Genomic DNA, 10,835 nt, shown 5'->3' on the forward strand with positions numbered 1-10,835 from the left:
TTTTTATGATTTTTTCAAATGAAAAGCAAATGAACACATAAAATGCAGGGCAAAAATTAGGGTATGACAGAAATATTTAGAGAGTTTTAGCGAGGGGCGCGACGTCTCCTACACCGGCATGGAGAGTGACGTCATATTGGAACCCTGCGTCCCTAGCGAGAAGACCTATGCTTCTCGCCCTTCGGGGTCTTCTCAGGAGTATTTCTATTGTTATGAATGTATGTTGGGTACGCTCGGGGTAGGTATTCCCTTTACCGATTTGAAGCGAACCTAATGACGATACTAAACGTTGTTCCTTCCCAACTTCTACCGAACAACTGGGGGTTTTGTGAGAACGTTTGAGATCGTCTGTGGCGCCTTGGGTGTGGAGCCTATGTTGGGCGTTTTCTTCTCTTTTTCTGAGTCGAAACGCGTGGGGCGTAAAGGCTGGATCTTGCTGGCCGGATTTTCAAGGCGAGTTCTTTTCCAAGTGCATTCTTCAAATTTTAAAGATAAATTATGTCGAGTGAGGGGAAATGATAACTGTCGTAGGATCTTGTATAACGAAGACGACTCTAGGCGGTTTCCTTTTTATTTGACGGCTAATCCTGTCTCGGTCAGGGATTTTAAATCCGACCAGATGAGTGACCTGGAGCGGGAGGTTGTTGAGACCTTTTGTTCCTTCGGGATGATGATGGTCTGCGATATCTTGAACTGAGGACTATCCGGTTAGCCTCCGATATTTCGTGGGTAAGGGGAGCTTATTTTCACATTTTTATTTTTATTGTTTGTACCATATTGTGGATATGTTGTTCATCTTGATTTTCCTTTTGTAGAGAGGATGTCGAACATGAACATCAACGAGAAGATGACGGTTTTGGCGAAGGCGAGGGCTTTGAGGCGAGACCAAGGTGCAGGGAAGAGTGATCCGTAAGGTGTTCCATCCGGGGAAGATCTGAAGAAAAGGAAGATCGGCGTCGAGGACGTCCATCAGCAGACTACGACTTCCCCCAGTGATAATCAGGCCCCTCGGCCTTCTCTGAAGTAAAGCAAAAGTGTTTCGAGAAGAAAATTGTCAGAAGATGCAAGAAAGAAACCCATGGAAGAAAGAAATCCATGGAAGGGTCCGCCCATGCTGCCCCTGAACTTGAGTTGGAGTGTTTTGCGAGAGAAGCCGGGGCGTCTTCCACGGTGGATGCTGATTTTGACGAGTCCCATTTCTAGGCTCTCACGTTCAATCAAAAACTAATATTGTATTCTTTTTACCCCTACCATTAACACAAGCATGAAAAAAATTAAAGTTAACATTTCACTCTTTAAGCCACTTGGCTTGAGACTTGTGGTATAACTAAGAATCTTTAACTCTTAACATGGACCACATATATACAATTACCCTAGCTCATAACGACTGCTAATTCCATACAATTATCCTACCAAAACGACTGCTAATTCCATACTTTTAAGACACACCTTTACAAGATTTAATCATCATTTACAATCTTTTAAAAGAGTTAAACTTAATTCATTAAAATTATAAAACTAAACTCTTATCACACTAAGCTAGTATCTGATGAACATTTAATTTTCTGAATTTTTAGCAAATTAAAAAATGCATAGTATTAAAACTCCTATGAAATTTCATATTTTAAACTCTATAATTAAATTTAAAAAGTAAATTCAAAATATGAGTTGTCTAAACTTTCCCATTTTTCAACTATATCATAGATGAGAATATTTATTTTCCCTATACCTTAAAATCCCAAATCCTAGTAAGAAACACAAAAAAGTCAGAAACTTGATCTCTAAAGTCATACTTCACACTGAATTTTTTTTCAAAAATATGTCCATCAATAAGCATATTCCTACAATTTTACTTATATTCAAACGCAAGAGTTTAATTATTATAACAAATTAAAACCTACTCTCTCTATAAAGATGTTCTTCTCCTGATTGTTGATCTATGCATTTGATCCAACGGCTAGGAGCACCCTTTGAAGAACTAGTACTTGAAGATGCACCACCACCACCACCATTTCCACCTCCTATGTAAGCAATATCCAAACCCATTCCAACCGGCAAAAACACTGATCTAACCACACGTGTGCCTCTTTCAAGAACCATGTTCCATTTAAACAAAGAAAAATTCGATCTTTGCCATGCATTTTTGCATGCCAAAACTGCCCCTCTAGTACTAACTTTTGCAACCTTAAGAACCCTAGCAAAATCCCTAAGTCTACAATCCACCACGAGAAAATCCAACCCGTCGAGGCTTTTGATCACCGTTTCCGCCTCCCCGCGAACTATCTCCGGTGGCGGGGATACTCCCATCTCCGCTAGGGCTTTTGTGTAGTGTAGCCTTGTACCTTCATCTCGAACTATGCACACATGTCTTGCTCCCGTGTTGCGAGCAGCAACCGCTAGGCCAATACTTGCTGCTATCGGGCCGCCGTGGGAGTAACATTCGACGATAAACTTGGCGTTCCATCCGGCTGCCATGGATGATAAAAGCTCAGCTACCCCAGATTCCTTGAATTTTTCACACTACAAAAAAAAATCACAATTATTAAATATCATATTAAAAAATTGAATCAATTTTTTCATAGAGATATATAATATGTTAGATAATAATAATACAGATTTGAAATAATGGAAAAAAGAAAGTAACAAAGGAAGAAAGAAAAGTGAGTATGAATATGTGAATCATCTTACTGATTGTTGAGGTTGAAAGTTACTTACGGATTTCAATTTCACAGTGTCTATGTAAGATTTTAGGGCAGTTTCTGGAGACCAAACGAGCTTCATGATGTGTATATGGCTTTCTTGTTTTTCTTTAACTTTTTTTGTGTGTGTTGCAATCTTTAATAACTTTCTTTGGATAGAGAGAGAAAGAAGAGGTACACGTTGACGTACGGGAAAAGGATTAGGTTTGTATGATAAGTGGTTTTACATATATAGTATTTCTTTTATATATGTCATGAGCAAAGAGATAGAGAAAAGAGATAGAGAGAGAGAGAGAGAAGAGTTGACATTTTGCTGATGCAAGTTGAACGTGTAGATTTAACCAAAAGATAGAGAAAATAAACATATACTAAAATAGATTGATCTGATCATTGATTTTTTATCAATTAGAGGTAGTGATAGCTGTTATTATTAAAGTTCCATCCTGTCATTACGCAATGCAAATCATGTTTATCTATTTAATTTAATGTTGTTTATTTTTGTTTGAATGTCAATTTGAGTGGTTAAAGTTTGACAAAATCGTATTAGATAGAACTCCTTACAATAAAATAAAAATTATAAGATCGAAATTTGATATTAGAAAATATTGCATATTTAAAGCCTTGAATCTAAATTAATTAAAATAAATTTTTAAAAGAATATAAAAGATAAATACTACAAATTTTTCAAAAGCATTATTTTCTTAAAAGGTAGTTTAAAACAAATTAGAAAATACGTGTTTTTTTTTTTTTTTGAGATATTTTTATATGATGTAGATTTTCTTAGAAGCTATTTTTTTAAATTAAAATAAATTTATAAGATATATTTGATTTTCTTAAATTTTAAGAAATATAAAACTAGAAGATATTTTTTAAATTAAAAAATATATGTTAATTTTTAAATTATCTTCTTAAAAGGCATCATTCATATGATGTTGTATTATTTGTATAATTATTTTTGAAGATATTTTTCTCACTTGAGTGGCCTCTAACCCGCGCTAAGCTCGTTCCTTTATGTATTGAACCATATCTTATTTTTGGGAGTGCGCTAAGCGGACTCCACCGTGCGGGCTCTACGATTTCTGCAGAAAATCCTGCGTGACCTGCATCATACCAGTCCGAGTTTTTCCTTCCAAAACATGTTTTAATCAGTATTTTCCTGCGGTTTAATGCCCATTAACCTATTTCCAACATGTATCATCCATTACAAACATTAAAATACAAACAATCAACACAAGTCCAAGAATCATCATCAAAACCCTAGACCTTCAAATCCATAGAATGATGAATTTGACTCTAGATCATGTTATTACTCATCAATTCATCAATCATCAACATCATGTATCATATTAACAATACATTCAAAGCATCAATAATCATAGTTTCATCATAGACATCAAATCATCATAAAACCCCAAACACAAATCCAACCTACGATTATCAACCCCGTAAATCAATTATAATAATCAAGATAATCTCCCTTACCTTAGATTATTGCATCTTTGATTCTCTTCCCAAGTTTTACGGCCGGTTCTCCCTTCTTCCTCTTCTTGCCCTAGCGCGCTCTCTCTCTCTCTCTTTCATGTTTCTCCAACCTTTCACGATCGAATATAATGAATCTCTCTCTCTCTCTCTCTCTCTCTCTCTCTCTCTCTCTTTCTCCCCTTTTACTTAGTTAACTTTAGAACTCCTAATATGATATTCTCATCTTACCCTCGCTTAACTTCTTACAAGTTACTACTTTGTCCCCATAGCCTCTACACCAATATTACTCTAGTTTTAATAATTAAAATAACTTTAACTAATTATTCTAATTATCCAAATATTGTTTAATTAATCCTCATAGTCATCTTAATTCGCTCTACCTCACGACACATCATCTCAACAATACCTCACGTCATCACTAACAAATCACGATTAATTCACAATGACTCATATATTCACACTCACTCAGTTAATTAACTAATTAAATAATTAACCAATATTTTTGGGGTGTTACAACTTTCCTCCACTTAAAAGAATTTTCGCCCTCGAAAATTTACCTGATGTAAACAACTTTAGATACCACCCTCGCATCCTATCCTCAGCATGCAACAACAACTAAAATAACACTACAACACACCTAGATTCGACCTCGGCTAGTCATGTGTGTTCGCAAAGACATAATCATCATCAACATAGCACGTTTATATTTGTACATTCAACATCATTGATACATCATCATAATATCATCGCAAGAACATCATCAATAACAATAACACAAACACAATGGTACTCTCATATCTATGTATGTTTATCATCACAAAACAACAACAACATTATTTACATCGTTACATCATCTTATAGTGACATCAACATAACAATATAATCAAGTTTCGTCATAACACATAGTATTACTTCTTATCCTCAATAATCAACAACAATGTCGTAACAGCGGCAACCAAATCATTATAACGTCACATATCATCAATTCAATATCAACAAATATTATGCAATCACAATGATCACCTTTAAAATTAGGTATCACACCACAAACCTTACGGTAATACAACATCACGATATTAACAATCCACTAATCGAACATGCAAACCCATGTGTCTATTGACATCACAACAACCCGAATAATATATAAACCTTTTAACTATCACTTCCATTATGGAACGTCCATTAGTTTACATCAATCCCACAAGATTTTTGTGTTTAAACCTCGATTCTTAACAAGTCACACCACCTTAAGAACCGTTCCACATCACGCTTCAGCTGTGCCACTATGATCATCTACCTCAAGTTACTGTCCTCCTTTTGACTTCAATTCACTATAACCTTTACAAGATTATCTTCTAGCTCCCGACTCTCTCTACTATTCACTAGGAAATCATTGTTCACATTGGATATCCTCAACCTTCCACTCTGCGGCATTAGCTTGCATACAAGTTTAAGTCTCCGAACCATTTCAATAAGTCCCGACTCTTTCATAGTCTCTTTCCTAATAGGTTCACACAAATTGGTGAACGACTATCCTCTCGATAGAACGTGAAACACTTTACACGCCATCAAGCTGGCAGGACAAGTCTCTCTCATCTAACACGGTACCGTCTACTATCAACAAGAGATTAAGGGTGATCAGTTCCTTAAATTGTCAATAGGTAGCTGCCAACCGTGACGGAGCATAAACCATCATTCCTAAACTGTCATAGCATTCCTTTAGATTCAACGTCCTTTCGCAAGAATACATTTCTTAAGCTCTGGCACATCCGGAACACACACTCTATCTTTAATCCTCATCACACCATTCTCATCACACCATTCTCATCAACTTAAAATTAACCTTAATTACCTTGGTTAACCAACGTCAATTTCTCAACCAATTTCAAGTCGGATTTTCGTCCTTCTCGGATTCCTTCAAGAATATCACTAGTCAATCTCAACATTCCTAACTTCACACCATTAAACATCTCTTCATATACTAACTCATGTCTCTAATCATTCGATCAATTCCAACTCACGCGGTTCGATTCCTGCGGGAGGCAAAAACAATATTTCCTGGGTAGCCGATAAGCGGACCTAGGGGGAGTATTGATTAAGCTAGTTACATGCTCAGTTGGCTGACACGGTTGATGCGTGTAGCGGATATCAGGGTGTTACAGGGCACATCGCAATAAACCACAAAAGACTCACTCGAATTAGGAAAAATCAATACCGGAATGGTTGTTAACTTCTTCTTCAATTCCACAAATATTTCTTCACACATAACATCCCACACATAAACTTGACCCATTTCGAGTCAATTGAGTTAGTGGTAACGCCAACTTCGAAAATCCTTCAATGATCCTTCAATAATAACCGCTAGAAATCACATGGTCAAGGAAACTCACTTCCTTCAATCCAAAATTCACACTTCGATAACTTGTCATACAACCTCTTATCTTTTAGCACTAGCGACACAATGCGCAAATGCTCAACATCTTCTTCTCTTGATTTATAATATATCAAAATATCGTCAATGAAAACTATGACATACTTACTCAAAAACACGAGCACCCACCATTGGATCCATCAAATCATCATTCCTTAGGGGTGGATACTCATTCTTAATGGTCACCTTGTTCATCTTTCGGGAGTCAACACACAACCTCATACATCCACCTTTCTTCTTAACTAACAACACATGAGCATCCCACAGAGAAACACTCATTCGAACAAACTTCCCCTCAAGTAATTCTTCCAATTGTTTCTTCACCAACATTACCTATAATACATAAATACAAAGCTATAAAAGTATGAAAAATTTGGGTTTCCTCCCAAAAAGCGCTTATTTTACGTTGTTAGCTCAACATCTTTATGTATGCAAAAACGCTCCTTCATGTTGCCTCTTTTCTTGACTAGTTGTTCACCAACGGATACTCCTAACCAATCACTTTAGCAAATGTGAAGAGAACAAAAATATATACAATATACATAAGTATAGTAAATACGCATAGATATACAAGTATGTAAAAAGCTAAAAAAACAGAGAAATTATTGCGACGCAAATCAATATCTAAACACCACTCCTCAGCAATGGTGCCATTTTATTGATGCAGTAAAGCAGCAAACAAAAGTAAATATTTTTGTTTTATCGTCTCCATAGGGATTAGTGCGAGGGAAAGAATTCTGTTCAAAAATATCCATATTTTTTAGCTTGGTTTTGAATGGTTTAAAATTGTAAAGTGCGGAAAGTAAAATTATGAACAAGAAAATAAATGCATTCCTTAGAGAATAGATAACTCGTCAAGCTTTGTATTTATTCTACCATTAAAATACTTAAATCTATCGATTGTTGTAAGCAACCTAAAATACTCATCAATATCATCACGCATCCCTCACATCAGTGCCCATGTCAACAACACCGACGGGAATTCTACATTATTTCTTAATCAATTATGTCTCAACCCATTAAACAACAAGGAGCATTGAGAATCAATATCCACCGTGAATATTAGATGTAAATCTATGTCTAGAGTTTAGAACTTAATAGATGTTCATCCTAGATTCATATTTGAAGAGTATATGTTTATAGCAACTCAAATCCAAACATAGAGCAAGTAAAAAAGAACAACATCGATAAAGATTTGTAAAATAGATATTGTACAACATCATGATCAATACATATACATATATAAAATCAGAGTAAACTTAAATACAAACCCCGATAATGGAATATACATAAAGAGGGAAGAAGAATCAAACATCTCCTGATAGTGTCAATTGCGATTGAAGAAAAATCCCACTTTGAATCACCAAGATGCAACCTTCATTGTTGTTATCAAAGCCTCACTATCAAAGAATGAAGTTGATGGAGTTGGAAGCAAAAACCCCCCAAAACCATAACGTAAAAGAATCTGAAAAAATGAATTTATACACTCTAAAATCGCAGACCGCGCTTAGCCAGCTCAGAGCTTGCTAGCTTCCACTTGAAGCACCAAACTACCTTAAAGCGCACTAAGCGCCAAAATAGGGCGCTAAGAGCACTAGCCTCTGTCTAGAAAAGTCCAAGCGCACTTTGGCTCGCTAAGCCCAACCTGAGACTCATTATTTCCATCAAAACATGCATCTGGAAGCTTTATTTGCCCTTTGATGTTCCATGCTTTAATAATGCAAAGAATCCTACAAAAATGAGATAAAATAGTCAATCGATACAATATTTACATGAATAACTATTAAGCTATTACTTTCACTAAAGTCAGGGTTTTATCATAAAAATTCCAAAAGAACAAAACGAATAAGTGCCACAAAATACTATTCAAAATAATGAAATTTTGGCACTTATCAACACTCCCTAACTTAAAACATTGTTTGTCCTCAAACAAAGGTCTCTCCAACCTAAACAAACAAAAAGCAACATTCAAGAAATCATGAATCAGCAAGTTTTGAAAAACAAAGACAAATGTATGGTTCAAAAGAAAAAGCACAAATAAAGCAAGTACTACTATACTACAATGACAACATCAAAATAAAACAAATCCTAAATACAAAACATGTGTCTAAAATTATAAGACAATACAAACTCAATCATGAATCACATCTATCACACATCTTCAAATGAGGAAGAAAAAAGAATGAATGAGGGAAACTACTCATACCCAACAATTATGCAAACATCAAGATCAACTTAGGCATTCATCAAAGCAACTTATATTCAAAGCATAAAAGACATAAATTACAAGGACTTTCAAGGGTTGAAATGCGGCTTGGGTAACAAGGAAGGGTCATATCTAAAGCCAATGAAACAAAATTGCCTAATCCTGTGAGAGCAATCACTTCCCATACTTTCAAGCAATAAAAACTATACAGCCATTTCTTATTACACGAAATTACAACCTTTATCTTTATTCATCATCAATATTTTTCATTTTTTTTCACATTCTTTTCTTTTTATTTTTCAACCACTTTATTTTTTTCAACCTCTAGCAACCAACTTATAGGTGATCAAACATTGATCTTCCCAACTTGAAGACAACCACGCATAGTGACAAAGAATGCTCCCAACTTTCTAAGGCAGGGAAAAAATTCAAACGACAATACATGGTTCAAGGGTCAAGTGTTTCAAGAAACAAATTCATAATCCATACAAAAATTAATGAAGAACTAGTTAGTTATATACAAGTTGGGAAAAGTGGATTGACTTATCTCTCGAGCAGGATAGGAATCGTGTCAAGGCGGCTATTCTTCCCGTCAACTGTTGGACTTATTTAACTGTAGTGGGACTCCTTTTCGATAATGTCTTAGCATTTGTCAAAAGGTCTCCAGTCAATTCTTCACGACCTGGGAAGTCTCTCCCGCTAAGGCCTGCTTTCTTTTTGTCTTCTTGGTGTGACCTCGTCTAACTTTGAGGCGCCATTTTATTTCACGTATCTTGACCTTTTCTTGGTGTTACTCTCTTCTCCTTTGATGTAGCATTTTGCTCTGGCGATGATGTCTTCCATCGATGCTGTTGGTTTCTGGGCTAACGAATCGTTGAAGTGTCCCGCTTTCAGCTCAATTTAGAACACCCCCAAGAACATCTCCTAATTAGGGTGTGAAATCTTGATCCTGTCCTCATTAATTCGGTCCAGGTATTTGTAACACCCCATTTTTAATTATTTAATCGTCGTGTGTTATTTTAATTGTTTGGCCTTGTTAAGGGTGTGTGGTTGAGCGTGTAGGTGTGGAGCCCATAGTGGGACGGGTAGACTGGAAATGTCGGTAGTAATTATGTGATATAAGTAATAATAGTTTTATTTTTATTATTATAATTACTACCATTATTATTATTATTATTATTATTATTATTTTTATGCTTATTATTATTAATATTATTATTAATGTTGTTATTTTTATTAATAGAATAATAGAATGAATATTATTTAGTGATTTATTAAATAATTATTTAATTAGGGAAGGGTAAGGTTGGAATTAGGTATTAGAGGTCTAAGGGTTAGTATTGGAATAAAAGAGAATTAGAAGTTGAGAAAAGGGAGAGTTACGTAGAAAAGTGAAAACATCGTAGAAGTGAGAAGAGGAAGAAGAACAAGCTAGAGAGGAAGATCAAGGGAGAACTAGGGCAATTTCAAGAATCAATCTCCGCAGGATTTTCTGAGCAATTTCGAGGTAAGGGGATTTCCATGCTATTATTCTTGATATGGGTTTAGGTATAATGATATGATTTGGGGTTTTGGGGATTTGTCGTTATGAGATAATTTTGATGATTGTTGATTTTTGATTTATGAATTCTATGTTGTTATGATGATTGTTGTTGGAATGATAATTGGTTGCAATTATTGTTATGAGATTGTATGATTATGAAGTGTATGATGTAAATGTGTTGTTGTTGTTGCGTGTTCACGTGTCAGAGTCGGAATGAAGTTACAAACAATTTTGAAAAGGGATTTTGTTCTTGAAATTGCTAGAATTGAAATGTTAGGGTTTGGATTTGGATTCAAAACTTTTTGGCTAGAAATCATGTTTTAAGATTCCTAATTGTTGATACATGATAGATATAGGTTGCTATGTATTTAATTTGTATTATAGTGATGTTTAGATGAGATTTTGAGGGGATTTGAGTGGGAACCCGAGAGCTGTTCGCAGGAAAAATGCAGGATTTTTATAAAACTTCAAAAA

At 35.3% G+C, this 10,835-nt stretch overlaps 1 protein-coding gene across 1 annotated transcript; it reads right to left on the minus strand.

Moving 5' to 3' along the window:
• Nucleotides 1–1,743: 1,743 nt before the first annotated feature.
• On the minus strand, nt 1,744–2,904 carry LOC131628493 (uncharacterized). Its single transcript, XM_058899332.1, has 2 exons — nt 2,716–2,904; nt 1,744–2,520 (listed from the first exon to the last, which is right to left on the minus strand). The coding sequence occupies exons 1-2, from the start codon at nt 2,779–2,781 to the stop codon at nt 1,891–1,893; spliced, it is 696 nt and encodes a 231-aa protein (XP_058755315.1). The 5' UTR covers nt 2,782–2,904; the 3' UTR covers nt 1,744–1,890.
• Nucleotides 2,905–10,835: the final 7,931 nt, after the last annotated feature.

The sequence above is a fragment of the Vicia villosa genome, unplaced genomic scaffold (assembly GCF_029867415.1).
Source record: "Vicia villosa cultivar HV-30 ecotype Madison, WI unplaced genomic scaffold, Vvil1.0 ctg.000458F_1_1, whole genome shotgun sequence".
In the NCBI taxonomy this organism is placed as follows: domain Eukaryota; kingdom Viridiplantae; phylum Streptophyta; class Magnoliopsida; order Fabales; family Fabaceae; genus Vicia; species Vicia villosa.